A 26390-nucleotide genomic window follows, 5' to 3' on the forward strand; every position below is an offset into this window, starting at 1 on the left:
GGGTGCTGGCCCATTCACATTTGCATTTTGCCATATCTCTTGGCTGTGGGGAGGAGAACAGGTGCCCTCTCTGGGCCCGGGATCCCTCTGGGGCACAAGCCTGAAAACTGTCTACCTCCCCAGTACCTTTAAATCCCTGCAGTGCAAGACAAATACCACCATATCTCATTTGATTTCACAGATTTGGAATTAGGGCTCCTCTTCAAAACCAAAAAAATCTGCATTTAGAATAGTGCAATCAACATGTAAATTTATTCAAAACATGAAAGTGTGTGTTTGGATTTTCTTGAAGAAAGTTATTTGGAGCAGGCTGATCTTTTCCCGCCTAGGGCAGGCCTCCCTGGGCCCAGCCCTGCTGTCTTGTTGGGTCCTAAGCCCTTTTCATCGAGTCGGCCAGCTGGGCAGCCCCAGTCCCGCACACACTGCGGGCCCCTCCCGTGGAGAGTGGATTTCCGATGATTGGGTCTCCCTCAGTGCATAGGAAAAAGAGGCCCTCACAGGACTGAAGGAGGCCCTGGGCATGTAGATTCCTGGGTGATGAGGAATGTAGATTCCTCATCTGCACGTTTGCGCCCCTTGCAGGTTGGGGAGGGCCATGGGAGTGGAAGCCCCAAGTTCGGTGGGCCCAGAGGGCTGCAGGGCACTCAAAGACGTCAGCAGCTGGGGCTGAACCTTGTTTCCGTCTCTTTGAGGCTCTTATCACTTCTCTAAATGAAACTGCACTCAGAGAGGAGAGACTGCAGAAGACCAAGGGACTGGGAGTCTACTCCCGGTATAAAGTAGCGAGCACAGAGGAAAGGCGTTTCAGGGGGCAAGGGCAGTCTGCTGGGGTTCAGCTGCCCTCCATCGCAGCTCCCCCCTGCTGCCCCCCACCCAGCCTCTCAGGCCAAGGCTGGACTGGGCAAGGCATTTAGGACCAGGGTATCCCAGGCCTTCCTGCTAGCTCAAGGACCAGCCCGGCAGCCGCAGATCAAGGGGTCAAGCGGAGCTGGGAGTCCCCTGTCCGAAAGGTCTGTAGCCACGCCGCCTCTGGCTGCCTGCCGTCTGTTACCATCCATGGGGCATACGGCTCTAGAAGGCACGGCCCACTCCATGATCTCTGTGTGGCCCAGGCTGGAGCCCACTCTGCCGCCCTGCTCCCCATCGACACAGGTCCTGCAGCTCCTGGCCCAGACCTCCCTGTAAGAGCTGCTGCCAAGGCAAAACCCAGGCCCCTTAGCCAAAGGAGCCCCCGAGCTCCGGCTTGGCCTCCGCATCCCCCACCAGGGCCGGGGTCCCCCAGGGGCCAGGCTCATCGCTGTTTCCATGGGAATGTATGCACTCTGACCCCAGCCTTTCTCCATCCCTGGCCAAATAAAGAGGGCTTCCAAGTGGAAACCAGCAGTCTCAAGCTGCCCCTCCTCCCGTGCCCCAGGTGGCCCCTCTCTCCAAGGGGGGGGAGGAGAGAGGCTTCCTTCTCAGCCCAGCACAGGCCCAGAGCCAGGCCTAGCAGTGGCAAGGGCCTCCCACCCCCAGACCTTCTCGGCAGCCCCTTCCAAGCCCAGACCGCTCTGTTCCCCAGGCTGGAAACTTGCCTTTCTAAAGGCCCGGCATTGCCTCAGCTCCTGCCCAGCCCAAGGACCACTGCAGTTCACCGGGCCAGCCCACAGGAGCCAGCAGGCTGTAAGGCCCCTTGGGTCACATGGGCCGACCCTCCCCTGAGCAGGGCTCCCTGTCGGGCTGGGAGATAGACCAGGAGACTGAAGTCCTGCTGAGAAGCCCCCCATCTAAGTCCCGGCTGGGAGGCCTGAGCAGTAGGCCTCCCGGCCTTCTCTGCCCACCCCTCTCTCCATCCGCCTTGGGGCTGACCTACAGGAGCCCCTGAGAGGCCTGAGGTGTCTGTCATCAGTCTCGGTGGTCACCTGCAGGAACAAACCACAGCCCAGGACCATGGTCGGGTCCTGAGGGCAACCTCAGGACCATCTTCCCTACCTCCCCCACCCCCACCAAAGGCTGCTTCCTGGAGATTGCACCCAAGCCAGCCTAGGGCTCACCCCTCCTCAGGATTCGACTTCCTAAACCCTCCTCTAAGCCAGTCTCTCCTCCCCTGTCACTCTGCCCGCCGGCCCCCCTCCCGCCCCCGCCCAGGGCCTTAGTTCAGCTTCTTATTTGGAAATAAGAGGCAGTTTTCGGGGGGCTCCCTGGTGGCGCAGTGGTTGAGAATCCGCCTGCCAACACAGGGGACTGTGGGTTCGAGCCCTGGTCCAGGAAGATCCCACATGCCGCAGAGCAACTAATCCCGTGCGCCACAACACCGAGCCTGCGCTCTAGAGCCCATGTGCCGCAACTACTGAGCCCACGTGCCACAACTACTGGAGCCCGTGCTCCGCAACAAGGGAAGCCACCACAATGGGAAGCCCGCGCACCACAACAAAGAGTAGCCCCTGCTCGTCACGACTAGAGAAAGCCCGCACGCAGCAACGAAGACCCAATGCAGCCAACAATAAATAAATAAATAAATATTTTTTTAAAAAAGAGGCAGTTTTCGACTCACTGATTCCCCACCTGCTTTCTCCCCCTTTAGTTCATTCTCCGCACCCAGCCAGGGGAATTTTTCTAAACCATAAAATTGGCCATGTCACCCACCTGCTTAAAATTCTGCTATGGCTGCCCAGTGCCCCTCACACCAATCCCACTCCTCAGTGAGACTTGCATCCCACTTTCAGGAATGCGGAGGCCATCCAGTTCTGCCTCTCCAGCCCAGCCCTCTCCCCAGAGCTCCTGGCCAATAAAGTTGACTCCTCACTGGATGTGTCCCCTTGGACAGCCACATGGACCCACCCCTGGACAGTTACCAAATTGAACTTCTCCCCTTCTCATCCCCATGCCAGGTCTTAGCGGGGATACTACTTTTTCCAGAAGCCTTCCCTGATCCCCCCCTTAGGCTGGCTGAGTCCCCTGGGGGTACACACAGCCCATGCTCATCTCCAGGTGCCAGGGCTGCCTGGGATGGACTGCCTGGCCTCCGGTCCTGGTTCCCCCTGTGCTGGTACCTGAGGACTGCTGGTAAAGTACCACAGAACAACACAAAGTTGTTCTCTCACAGTTCTGGACGCCAGAAACCTGAAACCAAGGTGAATGCACAGTCACGCTCCTTCCAAAGGCTCTCTGGAAGAATCCCTCCTTGCCTGTCCCTAGCTGCTGGTGACGCCTCAGTCCTTGGTGTTCTTTGGCTTGAGTCAGAATCACTCCACTCCCAGGATCTGTCTTCACAGGGCCTTCTCCCTGTGTCCACTGGTCTCTGTTTTCTCTTCTTGTAAGGTCACCAGTGACTGGATTAGGGCCCACCTGATGACCCCGTCTTAACTTGATGACATCTGCAAAGACCCTATTTCCAAATAAGGTCACATTCACAGGGCGGAAGTTTATGAACACACCTTTTGGGGGGACACAGTTCAACCCACAGCCCTTCTCTTCCTAGTTGCACGACCTTGGGCAGGTTGTAAGGCCTGTGTGTGTGTGTGAAATGGTGACACTACTAGGACAGTGTCCCCTTTGGGAGAGGCTGCTAGGCAGGAACGGCTGCGCCGGGTTAGAGCCCGCCTCCCCGGAGGGCGCGAGCTCGCACCTGCCAGGCTGCCCTCCTCCGGAACCCGCAGGGTGGGGACAGTGGGAACTGGGCGCGGCAGCGCCTGGGGCTCCAGGGTTAGGGACCTGTGGGCCGGCGGGCCGGCTGCAGGGCTCCTTCCGCGCTGGCCCCGCCCCCCGAAGTCCCGCCCCCGCATTGGCCAAGCGCCGCGAAGCCACGCCCGCCGACCCCGACCGCACTCTCCCCGGCGGCCAGCCGGGCTGCTCGGTTTTTGCAGTTCCGGGTCTCTCGGAGAGAAGGAAAGGACACCCGAGAACGGAGAGCGATGGTGAGAAGACGGGTGACCTCTACCTTGCCCAACACCCCGCCTGCGGCCCCTGCACCCCGATTCTCCACGGGACTGCCCAGATCCAGGACCAGCCAGGGCAGGGCCCTCCGCCAGCGCTCACCACTCGCTCAGGCTTTGGCTAAAGAAACATTGTTTTGTGCTAAAGCAGCACTTCTTTTTCTAATTGTGAAAATTGCATGAAATTAAAACCCAGAACAGCAGAAAGGAGAAAATAAAAGTTCTTCCTAAGTCCTGGGCCTGCAGCGAGAGATATAAGCGCTGGTAACAGCTTGCGGAGCGCTTTGGACCGCTTCTGTTCTGGACAGATGAGGGGCTTCACCAGCCTGAGTTGGGGACTGACCAGGAACAGCAGGAATGGCCACTAGGAGCCACTCTCCTTCCCCTGCCGCCCAGCCAGACAGGTCCTTTTTATTTATTTTACTGGAACAATTTTACATTTACAGAAAAGAGGCAGATATAGTATAGAGTCCCCCCCGCCAACTAGGTTCTTCCCCTAGTGTCAACACCTTACATTTCCACAGCTTTGTCAAAACTAAGACACCAAAATTGGTCATTACCGTTAACTAAATCCCAGACTTGAGTCAGAGCTCACCAGTTTTCCCACAAATGTAGAAGACTCTTAAAAAGCAAATCTGATTGAGACTTCTGCTGTGGGCTATAACAGAAGCTGGGATCTGACTGCACCTCCCACTGTAAACAACCATAACATGGACAAAAGAGATGAGGCAACCGTTTTCAGGTGGTGGGGGAAGGGAAGGGCAGGACTGCGCTCCCCAGGGAAGAGAACTTTATGAGGCACGCCTTGACCGCCCCCTGCCCGCCCACCCAGCTCTCTACCCCTCCTGGCACAGAGGGACAGAGTCCAAGTGGGGCAGCCTGTACCACTGAGCCGAGGGCCAGTGACGCGGCTGGAATCTGTGGGGAGGACACTGGAGGAGAGGCCACTGTGTAGAGGGGAGTCTAAGATGTTCCACTGCCCTTGGCTGGGGTGAGAACCCCAGACGGACCAGAAAACGACTGCTGTGGGAGCTCTGGCCTGGCCCGAGTGGGGGCCTCATCAAGCCCTGTGAACGTCCCTGGCTGAGCCGCTGAGACACCAGGATCCATGCCCTGGGAACTGGGGTTGCACCCTGGAGCAAGACATCCTCCAGTCTCACCCTGTCTCACTACCTACTGCCGCATATAACATGACCCCAAAACCCAGTGGTTCAAAACACCAGTGAACACCGATTATCGGATGCAATTGCTTTGTCAGGAATTTGGGAGTGGGGGAGCTGGAAGGTTCTGGCTCAAGGCTCAAGGTCTCCCATGAGGTTGCAGACAAGATGTCACCCAGGGCTTCCATCATCTAAAGGCTTGACTAGGGGGACTTCCCTGGCAGTCCAGTGGTTAGGACTCCACGCTTCCACTGCAGGGGCCGTGGGTTCGATCCCTGGTTGGGGAACTAGGATCCCGCATGCCACGCGGTGAGGCCAAAAATTTTTTTTAATAAAAAATAAATAAAGGTTTCACTGGGGCTGTGGATGGGCTGCTGAGATGCTTTACTCAGGTGGTGCTGGTCATTGGCAGGAGGCCTCAGTTCTTCCCCACTTGGGCTGCTCCAGGGACTGCTCGAGTGTCCTCCTAACATGGGGGCTGGCCTCCCCCAGAGCAGGAATCCAGAGGGGCGGAAGGCAGAAGCTTCCGTCTCTGGTGGTCTGGCCTCTTGGAAAGCACATGTTTTCATTTTCAGAGGAAGATAACAGTCTAGAGACTGTAACATATCATCCACAACAACCAAAATACAATAAAAAGTCTCTAGGCAAAGAAAAGAGAGAATGTGGCCAAAATCAAGGGGAAGAGCGGTCAATAGAAACCACCCCTGAGCCCAGTGTTATTAGATTTGACAGATGGAGACTTCAAAGTCATTGTTTTGAGATATTCAATAATTCAAAGAAAATTAGTGAGTGAGTGAAAAGGAATCTATCTCAATAGAAAAAATGGAAGCTGTTAAAAAAGGCAAATGAAAGTTCTGGAAACGAAAAGTACATAACTAAAATGACAAAAATCACTGAATGGGCTTGACAGACGATTGAAGGCGACAGAAGAAAGAGTCAGTGAATTTAAACACACACCAGTAGGACTTCCCTGGTGGCGTAGGGGTTAAGAATCCACCTGCCAAAGGCAGGGAACACGAGTTCGAGCCCTGGTCCAGGAAGATTCCACATGCCGCGGAGCAAATAAGCCCGTGTGCTACAACTACTGAGCCTGCGCTCTAGAGCTCGTGAGCCACAACTACTGAGCCCATGTGCCGCTACTACTGAAGCCCGCGTGCCTAGAGCCTGTGCTCTGCAACAAGAGGAGCCACCGCAATGAGAAGCCTGCGCACCGCAACGAAGCGTAGCCCCCGCTCTCCGCAACTAGAGAAAAGCCTGCGTGCAGCAACGAAGACCCAACACAGCCAAAAATAAGTAAGTGAATAAATAAATTTTAAAAAAAAGACAGACCAATAGTAATTATCCAATCTTTTTTTGGCACGTGGCACGTGGGCTTCAGTAGTCGTGGCACACTGGCTCAGTAGTTGTGGCACACGGGCTTAGTTGCTCTGCGGCATGTGGGATCTTCCCAGACCAGGGAACGAACCTGTGTCCCCTATATTGGCAGGCGGATCTTAACCACTGTGCCACCAGGGGAGTCCCAGTAATTATCCAATCTGAAGAAGAAATTATCCGATCAGAGAGGCAAACGTTGAAGAAAATAAACAGTCTTAGGCACTTGGCAAACAATATTAAAGGGTTTAACATATGTGTGTTGGAATCTGAGAAGGAGAAAAAGGTAGAAATGGGACAGAAAAAAAATATTTGCCAAAATGATGGCCAAAGGTTTTCCAGAGTTGACAAAAACATTGACTTACACATCCAAGAAGCTCAGTGAGCCCCAAGCAGGATTCAGCCTGTTGGGATGCAAACCACACGTAAGCATTTCATAGTCAAACCAGAGGGACAGGCAGGAAGAAAAGAGACAGTGGACTTAAACAATAGCAATCAATCCAAATATCACTCTTTTGCCCACTTATCCAAAAAAGAAAAGAGCCGTGTGAATACACTGACTTGTCTGGGTCTCATGCAGTGGCCTCCTTAGCTTCCGGGTGGCTGTGCCTCTGATGGGGACCCACCATGAGCAGCGTAGTGGTACAGGGAACAGCTGACCAATGAAAGAAGGACAGCTTTCGCTCAGGCCCGTGGCACCTACAGGATGGGCAAGTGTCACGGTCTTCGTACTGCCAGGAAGCCCCACAGCCACCGACAAGACCAGAAGTGGCATGATAAACAGTACAAGAAAGCCCATTTGGGCACAGCCCTGAAGGCCAATCCTTTTGGAGGTGATTCTCATGCCAAGGGAATTGTGCTTGAAAAAGTAGGGGTTGAAGCCAAACAGCCGAATTCTGCCATCAGGAAGTGTGTCAGGGTTCAGCTAATCAAGAATGGCAAAAAAACACAACAGCCTTTGTACCCAATGATGGTTGTTTGAATTTTATTGAGGAAAATGATGAAGTTCTGGTTGCTGGATTTGGTCGCAAAGGTCATGCTGTTGGTGACATTCCTGGAGTCCACTTTCAAGGTTGTCAGAGTAGCCAATGTCTCTCTTTTGGCCTTATACGAAGGCAAAAAGGAAAGACCAAGATCATAAGTTTTGATGATGAAAGCAGGATAGTAATAAATTTCCGTATGCCAAAAAAAGAAGATGGAGAAGGACAGACAGAACTTGGGTACGTGACAGAGGGCCACGGCCGATTGGGGGAAAGGAGAGACCGTTCAGTAAGGAGGCCTGGGAAAATGCCGCGTTATCTGTAGGGTAAGAAAAACGAAGTTCGGCTTGTACCTCACACTACATGCAAAATTTCCTGGAAACTCTTGATGGGTCAAGGTATTAAATAGTAAAAGAAAATCTTTAAATCTTTTGGTAGGAGATATAAGTGAATACCCTTCTGACCTTAGGTCAGGGAAGATTTTGCTAAAAGGACAGGGGAAAAATCTGATTTTTAAAAAAAAGGGGCTTTCCTGGTAGTGCAGTGGTTGAGAGTCCGCCTGCCGATGCAGGGGACACAGGTTTGTGCCCCAGTCCGGGAAGATCCCACATGCCGCGGAGCGGCTGGGCCCGTGAGCCATGGCTGCTGGGCCTGCGCGTCCGGAGCCTGTGCTCCGCAGCGGGAGAGGCCACAACAGTGAGAGGCCCGCGTACCACAAAAAAAAAAAAAAAAAAAGTCACAGAATAGAGTCCCATGCACACGTGGCCACCTGATTTATAACAAAAGTGAGAGTGTAATTCAGTGGGACAGATTAGTTATTTGCTTCTGCAACAAATTCCTGTAAACTTAGTGGCTTAAAACCACCCGAATTTATCATCATAAAGTTCTGTAGGTCAGAAATCTGCTAAAGTCAAGGTGTCATCAGGGCTGCATTCCTGTCTGGAGGGCCTAGAAGAGAATTCATTTCCTGGCGTTCTGCAGCTTCTAGAGGCTGCTCGCGTTCCTTGGCTCAAGGCCCCTTCTCCATCTCCAAAGCTGGCAATGGCTGCTTGAGTCCCCTAATACCGTGTCACTCTGATCTCCTCCTTGTGGTCAGACCTCCCTCCGCCCCTCACCTCTTCCTCCCTCTTCCCTTCCTAAGGACGCTCATGGTTACATTGGGCCCAGCGGGATAAACCAGAGCAAACTGCATCTGAAGATGCTTCATATAATCCCTTTTTCTGCGAAATCCCTTTTTCTGTGTAAAGCTGCAGAATCACAAATTCCAGAATTAGGATGGAATGTGGACATCTTTGAGGACCATTATTCTGCCTACAGAAGGGGAAGGAAGATGGTCTTTTCAATAAACGGTGCTGCATCCATTCTGTAACCACAGGGGAAAAATAACCCTTGATCCCTGCCTCACAACACACAAAGCAAACACCATTCCAAATTATCATAAGCCTAAATGTGAAAGAGAGAACAATTAAGTTTCTAGAATAAAACATGAAAATATCTTCAGGACTTTGGGGTAACAAAGACTTCTTCAATCACAAAAAGCATTCACCATATAATAAATAAATAAATAAATAAATGAACCCCCAAACCAAAAATCTAAAAGCATTCACCAAAAAAGATATTAAAGCATTAAAATCAAGAGCTTCTCTTCATCAAAAGACACCATTAGGAATTTAAAAGGTAATCCTGAATGGGAGAAAACGCTTGAAATGCATATAATCTAAGGGTATACAAAGAACTCTTAGAAATCAAAAAGAAAAATGCAGATGACCCAATGGAGAAAGGGATAAGAAACTAGCCTTACACAGGCGCTCCAGGAAAGAGGCGGTCCAGATGTTCAAGTGCCTCCAAATTCTTAGTCATGAAAGGAATGCAAAACGAAGCCACCCTAGGCCCCCACCTTCGGGAGTGATTACCATCACAGTAACCACAGCACCAGGGTCTGCGGGGATGCGGGCGGAGCGCTGCTTCCGCTCTGCTGGTGGCCGGGTAAGCTGGGAGCAACACCCTGGAAACCACCTGTCAGTACTTACTAACGTTGAACTTCAGCACACCCTCTGACCCGCAGTTCTACTATCAAAGGCGTACGTGTGTGCAGCAAAGCCACGTGTGAGAATATTAATGGCAACGTTAGTCAGAAGGGCCAAAAATGGAGGGTCCGTCAACCACAGCATTGATAAACTGTGGTATAGTCATACAATGGGACATTGCATAGCAATGACGAACAGCAAACTTACGTTACCCACAGCGCTGAAGAATTTCATAGACATAATGCTAAGTGAAAGCAGCCAGATTAAAAGAAAAGTACACACTATTTGATTCCATTTATATAGAGTGAAAGAACAGGCAGAAGTGATTTTTGAGGTGGAAGTCATAGTAGAGTTTATCTCTGAGAAGGGGGGACGTCGGGGGCGGGTATGGGGAGGCTGCTAGAGGGCTGGCAGCCTTCTGCTCTGACTGGAGTGAGGGCGGCGTGGCTGTGTGTACAGTGGAAAAACGCTTCAGACTGTACACCTGGGACATGGCCACTTCACTACACACACGTTGAAGTAACATTAATTTTAATATTAAAACTTTTAATTTTAAAGGTTTGCAAAAAGATTTTTCAGTAAACCCAGGGTTCCGCTATGAAGAGGCAAGGAGAGGGTGGGTGTCGCTGCGAGGAACCAGTAGGCGCAGCCTTGGTCCATGGACTCCATCCTTGGGTTCTCGACTCAAATACATGTCCCTCCCATATCCAGCCCACAGCCACCATCTCGCTTGATCAGGGCGCTCCGTACACCAACGTGGCTGAGGCTGCTGGGGGAAGGCACCTGGCCCCTCTCCTCAAGGACCTTGCCCTCCAGCCTCACCTCAGCCTCTTCTGGGCTCACACCCTACCCCTCGCCTCAGCCCACAGGTTCAAGCCACGCCCACCACCCCTGTTGTAAGCATCCCTCTCGGGCCAGCTCACTTGCTCTGGTACCCCACTCCAAACTCCCTTCAGGCCCAGCAGAACCCCACAGGCCGATAACCCTGCCACCTGCCACTGTCCCAAGCCGCCTCCACCTTCTCCCCCTTCCCCCCCTTCCCCTCCTCCCCAGTCTGAGCTTCCTGATCGAGCCTTATATGAGCCACCCTATTGCACACACACCTTGACCCCACTGTCCCTTTCTTCCTTCATCACACCTCTGGGCCAAACCCCAACATGGTCCAATCCAGCTCTGCTTGCCCTGCACCAAGGCGTGGCTGGAGCACAGCACACAGCTCTGCCCAGGCCTCCTCTGGCACCCTGACCCCTAACCCAATTCCCTAAGCTGATCTATAATCTGACCCCCCTAATCGGGTCCCTAATTTCATCCCTAACCTTATGTGATCTCTAACCTGACTCCTTAACCTGATTCTCTAACCTCCCTAACTGGGGCATTTGTGTTGCCTGGACATCCCACCTTGTTTCTCTCGACTCTGTCACTTGTGTAAATGCACAGCGACGAGAGAAGTTTATGTACAGTATGTGGGGAGCACAGAGAAGAGGAAAAGAGAGCCGCCCAAAAAGAGAGGGAAAAAAGGCAGAAAGAGTTCATAATTTTAAAACAAACTCGCTGCGCCATGATTCTGCGTTCTTCTTGCATGAAGGGACGCAGGGCAGGAAGGCAGCCTTTCATCGCTTTAAGGGTGTGCGTGCAAGTCAGCAGGATGCCAGATTTCTACTCGTTTCTTTATACTTATTTTTATAGACCTGAATGGCTGCAGCGAGCATATGTTCTTCTGATAATCAGGAAACCCAATAAAGTTATTGATTGTTGAAAAATGAATTTCTCTAAAACTCCACCCTGCCCAGGTTGCCCAGAAGCCCCAGACACAGCACCCTCACCGCTCTACGAAGACCCGATTTTTGGTTTCTCCTTCTCACCCCACCTGGCTGGGCAGGGGTGAGTCACCCAAGGGCAGTGAGCAGTGTTGCTATTCAAAGTCCTGCAAACAGACGGACACTCATGCCCATTGGTCGGTCACTGCCTCCTGCTCTGCCCTGTCTCGGGCCAGCTGGAACCCTGAAGCATTATCAGGGACCAGCTTTGATCCTCGGGCCCCCTGTACGGCTTCCCTCTCTGCCCCTCGACAGCTTTGGGACAGAGCCCTCAGGAGCTCAGGGCTAATGTCAGTTACTAGTACTAAGACCAGCATACTCCTACACTTTGGACATTAAAAGTCCCGTCCTGTCCAACCCTGAGCGCCTGTTGGCCCTGGCTCAGGCCTAGCCCAAGGACTGTCCTTCCTTGTGACCCCCCCTTCCCCTCCCTCTTCCGAGGCTCATAAAGCCAGGTAGGAGCCAGGCTTTATGGTTTGTTGGCAGTGGGGGCGTGGGTTTCAGCATCTGTGAGCTTAGACTAGCCCTGCATTCTAAGTCTAGAGCGCTCACTGCCCAGGGCCAATACAGGCACTTCATGTCATCTTTAAAGGGCCCTGCACTGACTGGCGCCACCTGAGGCGGGGACTCTAGGCCTATCCCGGTCCAGCACCTGGCAGTTCCGGCTCAGGGAGGTTCAGGAAAACCACCGCAGGCAGGCTACTTCCTCCAGACAGTGAGGGCTTAGTGCTGCGGGAGCCTCCCAGGGAGACTGCCATCCAAGCAGCCCCTGCAGACGGGCGCCTGCTGCGATCAGGAGTTCCACACTCCCGCAGCGCACAACACAGATGCGCGCTGCGTGTGCACTGCAGGACCTCGCCAAGCAGTGCCCTGGGGTCACATCCGCGAACAAGACAGGCAGAGGGCGAGAGAAGGACTGCAAAGCACTTCCAGGAGGAGCAGGGCCTTAGAGCGGCAAAGGCCCTGGGGAAGCAGGGTGGGGAGTCCCGGGGAAGGATTGAGGTGCAGGCCGGTGGGCGTGACCTGCTGGGGAGGCGACTACGGGGCCCCAGGAGCCGCCGAGCCCCACATTCCCCCAGCGTGCTTTCCCTGCATCACCTCATCGACCCTCCACGACCAACTGACCGCCTTTAGGGAAGGGGAAGGTGGGGCCCAAAGATGACGGCTGCCGGGTCTTTCCCGCCCGGGGGCAGACGCTCGAGCGGTGAGCGGCACTGGGGGCGCCGCCCGGAAGCCGGGGCCCTCAGCGTTACTAGCGGCGGCCCGGGGCGGAGGCCGACCGGGGGCTCGGCCAGAGAGGCCCGGCCGCCGACGCCCCTCAGCCCCCGGCGGGGACGGTCCCCAAACGTCCCGGAGGTATCTGCCGCCAGTCGGTGCGGGTCTCCGTCCCGCCGCACGCCAAGCCTTACGCAACCGCCGCCGCCCGGACGCGGAAGGGCCCAGCACGCATGCGCCGTCGGCTCCCCGAGTCCCTGCAGCCGGCACGCTGGGCCGAGCGTCGAGCCGCGACCCAGAATGCAGCGCGCTGCAGGGGCAGCCGCCCGGGGCACGCCGGGACGGGCAGTCCGCGGCGGCGCGGGCCCGCCCCTCACCTGGCCGGCGCCGGGCGCTTAAGGGTCCAATGGGAGCGGCGGCCAGGCCGCCCCGCCCCGCGCCACCGGACGTCGGCCTCGGGACATGGCCGCCGCCGGTGCCGGGTCCTTGAGCTGAGCGCCCGCCACCTGCAACCAACTACCGTTCTCATTCTTCCGCTGGCGGGCGGAGGCGCCGCGGCCGCCGCGGGGGAGGAGCAGCAGCATCAGAAGGCCGGCGGCCGCCGCGCAGGGCACATGGCGTCCATTTTACTGAGGAGTTGCCGCGGCCGGGGGCCCGCCCGCCTCCCGCCGCCCCGCGCCGCCGCTCCGAGGGGTAAGCGGCCGGCTCTCGGCCGACGACGCGGGGCCGGGGCCGGGGCCGTCTTGGGCGGACCGGGGAGGGCCTCGGGGCCGGCACCCCGCTACCCCCAGGTCCGGGCGACTTCCCGCTGGGTGGATCGCGGCACTCGGACCGAGCCCGGAGCCGGGTCACGCCGGGAGGGGCCTTGCACGGCCTTGCCCGTCCGCCCCGCCCTGGGCGGCCGGTCGCCGGGGGTGGGGAGCGGCCGGGCCGTGACTTCCCGCGGGGACCGCGTGTGACTCATCCGCGCCGTGACCTTAGTTGCTCTGCCGCCGGCCGCTGCTTCGGGAGCGGGGTTGGGAAAGTTTTGAAGGGAGCGCGCTGACAGCCAGCCCTGGGACGGTGTCGGCGCTCCTCTCGTGGTTAAGCCCCGTGGACCTGGCGCCCACTCGCGAGGACACTCTTGCCCTCGGGCCACGTTCGGGGCTCTAGAGATGGCGGGGGCCACGGCGGGGTCTGGCACACACTGGCGAGCAGGCTCTGCCGGCTTGAAGGGCGGACGTTCCTGGGACCGATACTTTTATGGTGTTGCGGGCGTCGTGCAGGGTCCCCAGGCCTTTTCGCATGGCCTCAGGCAGGTCCCGCTGTACCTGGAGCCTCAGTGACCCTAGCTGTGACACGGAGATCACACATAACGCGGTGCTCTTAGGGGCTCGCATGTAGGGTGCCTGCAGTGACCCTCACTCCATGTCTCTTTTTACGTTAACTTTTCTGAGTTTGTGGCTTGTTATTTGTCCTATGAGATTGAGGTTGTCAAATAGAATTATGTGTTTCAAGGTGTTCACAGTTTGTAAAGGCACCCTGGAAAACACGCTTCTTGTCATTTTTTAACAATAATGGTTGATCAGCTGCTTAGACCTTTGGAGCCGGCAGAAGGGCATGAAACAGCAAGCACTCCTTTGTGAACGGTAGTCTGGTTGCCCAGTCCAGCTTTTAGTCCTTCCCTCTGCTGTCAGGGCTGTCTATATCTCTTGCCTCTTAAGTATGGTGATAAAAATACTTTGGCCACACACGTTTCTTTTTTTTTTTTGATATATTTTTTAAAATTTTATTTTATTTATTTTTGGCTGCATTGGGTCTTCGTTGCTGCGCGGGCTTTCTCTGGTTGCAGCTAGCGGGGGCTACTCTTCGTTGCTGTGCGCAGGCTTCTCACTACGGTGGCTTCTCTCGTCGCGGAGCACGGGCTCTAGGTGCATGGGCTTCAGTAGTTGTGGCACGTGGGCTGGTAGTTGTGGCTCGCGGGCTCTAGAGTGCAGGCTCAGTAGTTGTGGCACACGGGCTTAGTTGCTCCGCGGCATGTGGGATCTTCCCGGACCAGGCTCGAACCCGTGTCCTCTGCATTGGCAGGCGGATTCTTAACCATTGGGCCACCAGGGAAGTCCCTCCACACAGGTTTCTGTAGCATGTTTACAGTTTAAAAATCAGCTGAATTTGTTTTGTGGTTGTATCATTCCAGGAACACAGGTGTGTCCCATGGTTAGCACTGTTCTTTATACAGACACTAAGGGGCTGAGTGTTGGTCAGACGACTGATTTTCTGTAGGACCTACAGGGCATCCAGAGCCTGCAAGACCCAGGGCTGGACCGTGGGGAGCCAGTCCTTGAACCCTTGGAAATGAGGCTCCCAGCTGGGTGTGGCAGCCCTTTTCTGGAGAACATTTCCCCCATTATTAACATCTTACATCAATTTGGGTCATTGTCATAATCAGTAAACCAACGTTAATACATTGTTATTAACCGAGGTCCACAGTGTATTCAGATTTCCCTTATTCTGTGTATACTTTATTCTGATGTCCTTTTTTTGTCCCAGGACCCCATCCAGGACACCCATTACATTTAGTCACCATTTCTTTTTGGTCTCCTGGCTGTGACAGTTTCTCAGACTCTTTGATAGTTTTGAGGAAGACTGGCCAGATATACTGTAGGATGCCCATCTATTGGGATTTGTCTGATGTTTCTGTCATGGTTAGACTGGGGTTAAGGGTTTTGGGGAGGAAGACTCCAGAGGTGAAGTGTGTCCTTCTCATCACATCTGTCAAGGGTGCCTGCAGGTGTTAAGACCATGGCTGTGCTGACCTCAATCACTGGGCTAAGGTGGTGTCTTCTCCAGAGTTGCTTCCTGCCCTTTGCACACTGTACTCTTTGGGAGGAAGTTGCTATGTGTGGCACGGACTTGGGAGTGGGCTGGGACTTGTAGAGGTGGGCTGACCAGATTTGCCAAGGACTGGGTGTGAGAGCAGGCCATTATTGAAGGGCCATTATTGGTCTGGCCATTATTGAAACACGGGAGCATGGGGGAGGAGCAGGCTGGGGGGGCCGGGAGTTCTTGGAGCTGTTGAGTGCGAGGTGCCCATCGGACTTCTGGGTCTCGTGTATCCTCAGGTGTTCAGGTACGGAGTGCCTGGGGAGGATCTGGAGATGGGGCAGGGAGGATCCTCCCTGGAGCAGCTTAGGGAGGAGAACCCAAAGAGCCTGGTGTACTGGAAGCCAGGTTAAGAATGGTGTGGGATAGGAAGAAATAAGTTTGGTCTCTTTTGCCCCATCGTGGGTTCCTGGCAGAGCTCCTAAAACCCTAGGAATTTCTTGAATGATAAGAATATCTTTTGTTATTCATAATGAGTCCCTTTCCCACACCCCAGAGTTTATGCTAATGAGGTACCTGTGATTAGAGGATTGGACCTTCCAGACCCACACCCAAACTCCAGGGAGGGGAGGGGGTCTGGAGATGGAGTTCAGCTGCCAGTGGCCAAGGATGTAATCAGTCATGTCTAGGCAGTGAAGATCGGAGCTCTTGAACAGGGAGGCTTGGGGAGCTTTGGGGTTGGTGGCACGTGCCAGTCAGTGGGGACAGAAGCCCCTGTGCTCAAGGACTCTCCCAGACCTTGCACTATATACTTTTCTGTCTGGCGTTTCATCTGTATCCTTTATGATAAACTGCAGTAGTGAATAGAGTACTTCCCTGAGTTCTGTGGGCCATTTTAGCAAATTATCAAAACCGAGAGGGTCATGGATACCCCGAATTTGTAGTTGGCAGGAGTGTGGGTAGCCTGGGGACCCCACTTGCAACTGGTGTTTGAAGTGGCGGACCGTCTGTGGGCCCAGGACTAACTCTGGGGAGTTAGGGTAGCAGTGAGTTGTAGGAGACCCAGCTGGGGTCAGAGTTCAGGGTGGTTGTTGGGAAAGAGACACAGAAGGGCCTCGGGAGGAGGGGGTGGCACACCCACCACCTTCTGTGCCGGGGCGGGGGGCGGGCAGAGCCTGGAGCCCACCCCCGGGTTTGCTCTCCAGGCCTTCAGAGTGGGAGGGCATGGGAAGGGGCCGGCAGGGCGGCGTGCGGGGGGCAGGCAGGCCAGGGGGCTCTGGGCGCTGTGGCAGCTGGTCTGGTTGCCGCGGGGCCCGTTTCTGAGTTAAGGTCTTGAGGTGGGGGGCTTCTGTTGGGGGAACAAGGAAAGCGGATCCGCCTCAGCTGGAGGAAGGGCTTGAGAACTAGCGTTAGAGAAAGCATCAAAAGCGCGTGAAAATCCTGAAAACGTGCCGCGCACTCCTCAGTACTGTTTATGCAAGAACTGGTTCACTCTTGGCGTCGGTTGTCCTGGCAGTTCTCACGGCCCCCACCGCTCGTGCGGGCAGGGGCGTGTTGGGACATTGGGACGGGGCCCTGCCTTGCTCTGTGTGCTGGGGGTCACGTGCGCCCTGCGTCTGCCCGCCAGAGGCAGCCGGGGCTGGTGGGGGGCGGTCCCAGCTGGGGAGGCCTGAAGGGCCGCCAGGGCCTGGGCCCCAAGGTAGGGTGCCTGCGCCCCGGGACTGCCTCCAAGACACCACGTTCCAGCTGGGGCAGAGCCTTCGCTCAGCTTCCGGAGACTTAGCCTACAAGAGATGGTGCCAGTGTGAAGCTCCTGGTTTGAGGCTGACTTTTTTTTTCTGTTTTCATCGCAGGTCGTGCGGGGGATCGTGCCTGCCTCAGTTGTGCCAGCACCGTGGGGTTGACGAGCTGCATGTAAGTAGATAAACGTCACCCTCTGCCCGTTTGTAGGTGGGGGCTTGAAAGTGCTCAAGTGACGCGCGACTCTCGGTTTGGGGAGGTGGTAGAGCCTACGTTCCTGCTCTTTGTTCTTTTAAACCTGTATCTTTTCACCTTGAAATACATAACCACATACATTAGTGAATATTTGGAAAATAAACACTCATAATCCCAGTACCTATTACAGAAATTATTAGCCTTTTGGTATATTTTATTCTGGTTTTTTTCCTTATGTATCTGTTTTTTGAAACATGCAGTGGTAACCACAGTCTGCGTACAGTATCGAGTCTTTTCCACACTCACACAGCTGCCATTTCCAGTGGCTTTTCGTGTGAACACACAGACAAACCCTCCCTGGCACCGCGCTCGGTCCTTCGGAGAAGGCCATGTGGATGGACCGCTGGCCACGGGGCCTGCCCTGCTGGTCCTGGGGCCATATCTGGAGTGTGGTGGGAGCTCTGTGGTATTGCTGAGAGGCTGGAGGGCTTCCTGGAGGGAGTGGCACCCACACTCCCCTGTCCACTGTCACCCATGGACTTGAGCTTCCCGCAGGGCTGCTGTACTCTCCTCGCCAGTCATCATCCCTGCCTAGCCCCTGAGCTTAGTCTCCTGACGCCCTCACCTGTGTGGTGGGGCACCCAGACCACTGTCGGCACCGGGTCCATGTCCACCTGCCCCGGGTACCTGGAGTGGAGCTCGTGCCTCTCGACACGCCCGATCCTTCCTCTGTGAGAGTGCTGGGCCCTTACGACCCCTTGTCCGTAGAGCTGTGGGCTCCTCGGGTTTTCTCATTCATTTGAGATCGTTGATGTGTTGCCTCATCTTGGCTATGAAACTTCTGGAGGATGCTCCCTGGGACAGATTTCATTCCCTAAAGCGAACAGTACACAAGCTGTACGTGAAGACTGGATTGCTGTTAAAGCAAAAGTGTATGTAAGCAGATTTCCAGTTTTCTGGCTCTTACACAGTCCTAAAATGAGTAGCCGGGCCCAGCCTTTCCACCCATGAGCAGGTGTCTTCGTGGAGCAGAATGGGCGCGTGGGCAGTGTTTGGCGGGGACACGACAAAGTATTTTCAGAAGCCCCTCCCAGCAGCAGCCTCTGCAGGCCCCCACCTGCTGCCGGAGCGCTCCCAGCCAGCTCTGGGCTTTGATTTTAATTAGGCTCCTCTTCTGATAGTCACCAGACTTTGTCGCCACGAAACCTCTTTTTGTGATGTGGAGGCATTAACGTATGAGTGTAGAACATCTTTACTCTTTCTGGATTTCAGAGTTCTAAGTGAACTCTTTAATCGGCGGCTGGCGTTTCAGGGGCTTGGGGCCCAGTGGGTGGCTGGAAACGGGTGACCGGTGACCTGGGGGTGCGGTCATGGTTGCCGTGAAGGATGTGGTCCCGCAGGGTCAACTGTCAGGGTTTTTCAGGAGAAGCTGGAAGTCTGGGTCTCGGTGTGAAGTCTCTGGTTTTAAAGTACTGAGCGCTGAGGCAGGTTAGTTCTGCTGTGTGGCCTAGCTCTTCAGGTGGTGGGGCGGCGCCACACATGGGTCAGTGACCCCGGCGCTTGCGGGGCTGGCGTGCCTGCCTCTCCTGCAGGGGACAGTCTGCACCTGTCACTTGCTGGGGGCCAGGCCTCCCCTGCCTCCTTTCTCCACAGTCCTTCTAGACCAACTTTTGAATTATTTCCATTATTTCCCTCTTTCGGAAAAGGGTCTGTCGTGTTCCTTATGCAGGCCACGTGCATGGCCTTTAAGACAGTTCCCAGATGCGCTGTACTTGGTGGGGCTGAGGGGGCTCGCTCTTCATTATCTTTTCTAAGTGATTGTTGGCGGCGTGGAAGTTACTGATTTGGGTACGCTTTCTTGTGCCCGGCCACTTCACACAGCTCTGTTGATTGTTTTAGCTCTAATTGGCTCCCTAGTGCACAGCAGTGATTTTTTGTCTCTTCCTTCCCAGTGCGTTTGCTTCAGTTTTTCAGTTTTCTTTCATCTCAGTAGCCAGCTCTGTTATCAGAGAGCTGTAGTCATTCACGCATTATCACGACAGCAAAAAATAGAGACTCTAGTGTTTTCTAAGTTCACAGTGTTTAGAAAGTTAAACACTTTGATTAGAAAGTGAAACAGTGAGAACTGTAAAGCTGTCGTCCTGAGCTCACACACTTCAGGTTAGGAATTATAGACGAGAGTTGAAGTCTTATGTCAGTCTCAGCATCCAGGAATTTTTATTGTTTATTTTGATCGCACAACGTAAGAAATCTTGAGTCACACAGATAAGTGGTTGTAAGTGGTACTCGTTTGTATTAGTTTTTATTAACAGTCATTTTGCAATCTCAGGGGTTTTTTTATATATAAATTTATTTATTTAAGTATTGGCTGCGTTGGGTCTTTGTTGCTGCACTGGGGCTTTCTCTAGTTGTGGCGAGCAGGGGCTACTTTTGCAGTGCACGGGCTTCTCATTGCAGTGGCTTCTCTTGTGGAGCACAGGCTCTAGGCGCGCGGGCTTCAGCAGTTGTGGTGCGCGGGCTTCAGTAGTTGCGGCGCATGGGCTCAGTGGTTGTGGCGCACGGGCTTAGTTGCCCCGCAGCATGTGGGATCCTCCCGGACCAGGGATCGAACCCGTGTCCCCTGCATTGGCAGGCAGACTCTCAACCACTGCGCCACCAGGGAAGCCCTGCAATCTCAGTCTTAATGGAAACAGTCCAGACCCCTGAAGGGTGAGTGGGGGAGTTTCTGATCCAAGATAACATCGTGGACATTGTCTAGCTGCTCTCACCTCCCTTATCATAGAAACAAAGGCAGAGAGGAAGCACCCACAACTCGAATGAGCCGTCAGACCGTGAAACAGCAGGCGGTTCTGAGACCCCCGCAGGCGCCGAACCCCATTCAGTGGGAAAAGCTGAGCTGATGAGCTGCTTCTGTTTTTAAGCCTCCCTTAGCGGGAGCGCGTGTAAGGTTCGTTGCGGACATACTGAGCTGCTGGTGACGGTGCTGCCCTCGCATGGATGTCCTATGGCCCCGAGGGCTCCAGGTCCCGGCTGAGGGGCATGTTGTCCTGCAGGCAGTCGTGGGGTCCCCTCTTGTCTCTGGGCACCTGCACTTCTGGAACACCCTCTGGGTCGCGGTGCCTGTTGCTGCATCCCGCCTTCCCTTTCCTGTCTGCCCTGAGGAGCTGAGGGGCACGTGGAGGGTCGGCGTCCTCCCTGGCCCAGCCTCAGGCTGCTGTCTTGGCATGCTGTCCCCCTGGGAAAGGGACGTTCCCACGTGTTGGCAGTCAGGGGAGCGGGCACTTCCAGGAGGCTGACGCCTGGGCTCTGGTGGGCCAGGGCAGAGCAGGAGCTGCCTGCTCGAAGATGCTGTCTGTCCCAGCTCCCCGAGGAAAGGCAACAGTGCCCACGTTAGTTTTGTTATTTTGTGCTTTTGGAATGTAGCTGAATCTCTCTGGCTAGACGGTTAATAGTCTCTCCAACATGCGAGAAGACAGCCAGGCTTGGGGGCCCTGATGGCCCTCGCTGGGCGCGCCCCATGTCTCTCTGCTTGGTCTGTTTTCATGGGTCTCTGTCCTTGCCTCTTGGCTGCCCCTCGTGACTGACATCACACCTCGAGGAAGTCACTTGCTTCCTTGGCAACTGGGTTGGAAAACTGGTTAATTAAGCTTGATGAAGACAGGAGGTGTGGGCATGATCATCTCCCGCTTTGAGTGGTGAGACTGAGGCACAGAGAGTAATGGCTGAGCCAGCGGTGCTGCCGTGCCCTGGGCAAGGCTGTTCCCCAGCCTGTAGGACTCAGGACAGGGCGGGCTCGAGGGACCCGCCTTTCCTGGCTTAGGTGTTGACTGCAGGGCCGAGGGGCTCGGGACAGAAGAGAGGCCGGCGGGGGGTGCCATCTGCCAGCTGTCTCCGCCTGTACAGGCCAGAGCCAAGGTGGGCCGTCCCTGCTTGTTCTTCAGTGTTCCCCATGCATAAAAGGAGCAGCTAGGGCTTCCCTGGCGGCGCAGTGGTTGAGAGTCCGCCTGCCGATGCAGGGGACGCGGGTTCGTGCCCTGGTCCGGGAAGATCCCACATGCCGCGGAGCGGCTGGGCCTGTGAGCCATGGCCGCTAAGCCTGCGCGTCCGGAGCCTGTGCTCCGCAACGGGAGAGGCCACAACAGTGAGAGGCCCGTGTACAGCAAAAAAAAAAAAAAAAAAAAGGCAGCTAAACTAGACATGTCCCAGCTTTCTTCCAGCCCTGACTGGTGGCTTCTCAACCGCTTTAACGGGGCTTGCTGTGCCCCAGGCACAGTTCTGGGCACTTCCTGTGTATTAGCCCGCACACATCCACGAGGGGTGCTCTTGAAGCAGAGAGGTTGCTTGTCCAAGGTCACGGAGCCGTCAGTGGTGGAGCTGGAGTTTGACCTGGGATGGTCTGCTCAGAGCTCGGGTCCTCGCTGCTGGCAGCAGGCCAGGTGCACAGGGATGACTGGACAGATGGGAAGAAGCTGGGGTGTGTCAGTGATAAACAGCCTCTCAAGTGAGCGGGCCTTTGGCCACCCAGTGGTGGATTCGTGCGTGAGCAGGGAGAGGTTTCTGAAGGGACACGTGAGATGAGAAGATTGTGAAACACGGAAGGAGAATTGTGTGGGTAAATTGTTCCAGTGTTGGGTTGTAAATGGCCTTCCATCACGTGTTGCCATTGGAAGGGGACCTCTTCGTCATGCCCAGACCTTGGGCTGTGCCAGGTCTAGTGGGCACCGAGAGCTGGGGAGGGCCGGGTCCTGGCTGCAGAAACTCAGGCTGCAGCGAGTGGCCCTCCTCGAGCGGCTGTCCTGCAGGCAGACACTGAGGACACAGCTGCCTGGGGCCCGGCAGAGCAGACTGGCCTTCTCTGGCGGCCGGGGGTCTGGGCAGCCCTGTAGGCCTGCTAGGCTGCCGATGGAGAGGGCTCTGAGGTACCCACTTCCGGAAGCCCCTGCAGCTTCCCGCTGTGGTGTGGAGGCGGCTCCCCACTGGGCCTCATGGAGCCCATGGTCCAGTGGGAGGTGGCCCGCGTGTGAGCATTTGAGAGGGGTGGGCACCAGGGTAGCCCCGCAGGTCGAGGGGCCCAAGGAAGCCCAGGGCGGAGCCAGCACCTGTGGGGTGTCCAGGCAGGCATGGCTGCAGAGGCTCTGGGCCTGGGGTCTGCCGCCGCGCGTGGGCAAGGAGGCCAGTGCGGGAGCCAAGTGAGCCGCAGGGGGAGGAGAGGGAGGCCTGGGCTTTGTGTCCTTTTGCCCAGAGGCCTTCGGTCAGCTGATGCACAGATCCGGGTCACCCCGATTGGAACATCCTCCCTGGTTTTCATGACAGACTTGCTCAGGAACCGCAGGTCTTTGTAGAAAGTCACCTGCTGGGGAGAGGGCTGGCCTGGGAGACCCACCCAGAGGTTGGGTCTGTCTTGTCTGGAGGTGAAGCCTTTGCGGGTTGTTTGTGTTTGACCTGCTCCTTTGAGGCCGTGGGGACTGGCTCCCCACAGTGAGTGTATTTCTCCGGCGTCAGGAAGGGGCAGGGAGTCTGTCCTACACGCTGGGACGTTGGGTGTGAGGTTTTGATCCGGCTGTGGTCTGTGCTGCTGCCAGGAGGTCATAGCAAGGCTGGCCCCTCACCACTGGCTTCTTTTTTCCCTCTTCAAGGAAACTTCTTTTTGGCGGCTGCAGTCCCATCCACCCCGTGTACCTTTCCTTGCGAGGCGATCCCCTCGGCTGCTGGACTCTGAGGCCCAAGCACACGTGCATGGTGGTCGCAGGGCCGAGGCTCCTTCCTGTGCGCTGCTGGCACTCGTCGCCCCCGCTGGGCGATGACTCTGTGGTGGAGAAGTCCCTCCGGTCCCTAAAGGACAAGAGCAAGAAGCTGGAAGAAGGAGGCCCCGTGTACAGCCCCCCCGCAGAGGCGGCCGTGAGGAAGCCCCTGGGGCAGCGGGTCCTGGATGAGCTGAAGCACTACTACCACGGCTTCCGCCTGCTCTGGATCGACACCAAGATCGCCGCGCGCATGCTCTGGCGCATCCTCCACGGCCACAGCCTGACCCGCCGAGAGCGCAGGCAGGTAATGGGCGTGTGCCCCTGCTGGGGTCACCTGTCAGTTGCTTTAAGTGTCTAAAGTCACAGCAAGAGATTGTCCTGCAGTAGCTTTAGTTCTCGCCTGAGTTAGCTGAATGTTTCTTTCAGATGCCTCAGGGTTCCTGATTTTCCACTGGGGCAGTGTGTGGCTGATGCAGCTCTGTAGAGGAGGTGCAGCCATAACCACGTTGGTGGGCTCCCCGGAGCTCTGTTCTCTGCCTGAAGTGTGCTCACGGCTCCTCCTTTGGAGTTTGTGGGGGGGTTTTGTTTGTTTGTTTTTTTAATAAACTTATTTATTTATTTTTGGCAGCATTGGGTCTCTGTTGCTGCGAGTGGCTTTCTCTAGTTGCGGCAAGCGGGGGCTACTCTTCGTTGCGGTGTGCGGGCGGGCTTCTCATTGTGGTGGCTTCTCTTGTTGCGGAGCACCGGCTCTAGGCGTGTTGGCTTCAGTAGTTGTGGCTCGCAGGCTCAGTAGTTGTGGCTCACAGACTCTAGAGCGCAGGCTCAGTAGTTGTGGCGCACGGGCTTAGTTGCTCCGCAGCCTGTGGGATCTTCCCAGACCAGGGCTCGAACCCGTGTCCTCTGCATTGGCAGGCGGATTCTTAACCACTGCGCTTCCAGGGAAGTCCTCCTTTGGAGCTTTACTTGCTTGCTTAAGGTGTAGCATGTTGAAGGATTGGCACCCTCACCATATAAGTGATTCTTTTAGAATGATTAAACTGCTAATCCATCCTTTTATGCCAAGTGCATTGTTGAAAGTTACCCCGCAGTTTCTTTGAGTTGTCACAGATGAAGCTGTTGTTTTGTGACTTAGTTTCTGCCTTTGTTAAATTGCTCTCGTCAGATCCTTGATCCTTCATGCTGTCAAACCTTCTGCTCCCTTTCAGTCTGGGGCCCCAGCCTAGCAGCAATGAGCACCCCTGACTCCCAGCCCTTGGATCTAACCACCCCCATGGAGAGGAACCGGGGCTGTTTGGAAGCATAACTGATCAAGGGCTGGGACAGCAGTGGTACTAGAATAACCTGTGTCAGAAAATAAGAAAAGGCTGGAAAATAAACAATGGGGGCCCTTCTGGGGATGGCCGGTGGGGAATACGACGGGACTTTTTCCATTTCCCTCAGCAATAGTGTGTGGCTTCATATTTTTTATGGTATTGTGAATGGAATTTTTTCACTGGTGAAATACACAACCTAAAATTTACCCTTTTTAAGCATTCTAAGTATACAGGCTGTGGCATTAAGTACATTCACACTGGGGTAAAGTCGGTACCACCATCTGTCTCCAGAACTCTTCATCTCTTGTCATCTTCCTAAGCTGACACTGCACCTGTTAAATAACAGCTCCCCACCCCTTGGCCCCCAGCCCCCGGCATCCATCATCTACTCTCTGTCTCTCTTAATCTGAACCCTTCAGGGACCTCATAGCAGTGGAATCACACAGGATCTGTCCTTTGTGACTGGCTGGTTTCACTGAGCAGAATGTCCTCAAGGTTCACCTTCGCCATAGCAGGTGTCAGAATTTCCTTCCTGTTTAAGGCTGAATGGTACTCTGTTGTGTGTATGGACCACAGTTTGTTTATCCATCATCCATCCATGGACACTTGGGTTGCTTCCACATTCTGTCTGTTGTAGGTAAATAGAATTTTAAAAATTCCATTTTCCATTTGTTTATTGCTCGTATATAGAAATACAGTGGATTTTTATATATTGATCTTGTATCTTGCAGACTTACCAAACTCAGTTATTAGTTCTAGTATCTTTTTTGTAAATTCCATCAGACTTTTTATCAGGAACAGATTTTGGATTTTGTCAGATGCTTTTTCTGCATCTACTTTTTTTACTATTTATTTTTAATTTTTTTGAAGTATAGTTGATTTACGATATTGTGTTAGTTTTAAGTGTACAGCAAAGTGATTCAATTACGTATATATATTTTTCAGATTATTTTTCATGATACAGGTTATTATAAGATATTGAATATAGTTTCCTGTGCTATACAGTACATTCTTGTTGTTTATCTTTTCTGTGTCTATTTAGATGGTCGTATGGTGTTTTCTTTTTCTAGTTTTATTAACTAAATGGTTGATATTGTCAGATTAAATAAAAAAGCAAGACTGAACTCTGTGCACTCTACAAGGAACACATCTAAATGTAAAGACACAAATAGGTTAAAAGTAAAAGAATGGAGAAAGGTAAGTGGTGCTAACACTAGTCCAGGAAAGCCAACGTTAATATCAGACAGAGTCGACGTTAGAGCAGGATTACCAGGGCAGAAGAGGTCACTCATGGTGACGAGAGGGTCAGGTTGCCACGAGGACATGATATTCCTAGACATTTATACACTGGTAACAGAAGCTGGACGCTGGCTCTGTGCATGGAAAATTTTCAGGAAAAGCAAAGTTGTAGAAAGAAATCAAATCCCTGTTTGCCTAGACCCCAGAGTGGAAATGGAGGTTAACTGCAGATGGACACAGTGGGACTTTTTGTCACGATGAAAGTGTTCTAAAACTGGATTTTAGAGATGGTTTCAGTCTATAAATTTACCAAAATTTATTGAATTACATACTTACAATGAGTGAATGTTACGGTACGTAAATTAAACCTCGATAGAACTGCTAAAAATAATTTAATGGAAGAATGTTAAAAAACATAGGCACCAACTTGAAGGGTCATATCTGGGATAATTTGAGCATAAAAATATAGATGATAATGAATTATAAACAAATGAAAAACATGGGAATCCTTGAGTCCATTTTGGTAATAAATAGAAAAATGAAGGTGCAAAGCGAGGTCGATAAATGGGGAGATGGGCTTGAGTTAGGAAATTGCCGTTTTGTGACCATCAGAGTAGAGGCTGGTTTGGGAGGAACCATGATGAGTGTGTCTAGGGAGAGAGATGGGTGTTTATTTGCTCTCAGGGCGTTCCCTCACAAGTGGGGAGAACAGCCTGTCCAGGTGATCACAGTGACCGCTGTCGCAGGGTGGGTGGCGCCTGACCCCCGGGGAGGGCAACCATCATGGAAAGTGGTGCCAGCCAGAAACGAGGCCCTTAGTAGAAATGACGTCACTCCTCCAAAGACGGTCTCGTCAGTCACGGTGGAAACACA

General features: G+C 54.1%; 1 protein-coding gene and 1 pseudogene across 5 annotated transcripts in view; both read left to right on the top strand.

The window, feature by feature from the left end:
• The first annotated feature begins 7136 nt into the window (after positions 1-7136).
• Positions 7137-7639, top strand: LOC101272654 (40S ribosomal protein S23-like; annotated as a pseudogene).
• A 5192-nt stretch (positions 7640-12831) lies between these two features.
• LETM1 (leucine zipper and EF-hand containing transmembrane protein 1) overlaps positions 12832-26390 on the top strand; it is a 32620-nt gene continuing 19061 nt past the window's right edge. Inside the window, exons 1-3 of one of the 5 annotated variants that reach the window (XM_033419622.2) lie at positions 12832-13177; positions 17140-17200; positions 22858-23269. In XM_033419622.2, coding sequence (XP_033275513.1) covers positions 13099-13177; positions 17140-17200; positions 22858-23269 — 552 coding nt within the window. In that variant the 5' untranslated portion in view covers positions 12832-13098. The remainder of the gene's footprint in view (positions 13178-17139; positions 17201-22857; positions 23270-26390) is intronic. The other 4 variants (XM_033419621.2, XM_012531334.3, XM_033419620.2 and 1 more) reach the window with 4 other exon arrangements.

The sequence above is a fragment of the Orcinus orca genome, chromosome 4, assembly GCF_937001465.1.
Source record: "Orcinus orca chromosome 4, mOrcOrc1.1, whole genome shotgun sequence".
In the NCBI taxonomy this organism is placed as follows: Eukaryota; Metazoa; Chordata; class Mammalia; order Artiodactyla; family Delphinidae; genus Orcinus; species Orcinus orca.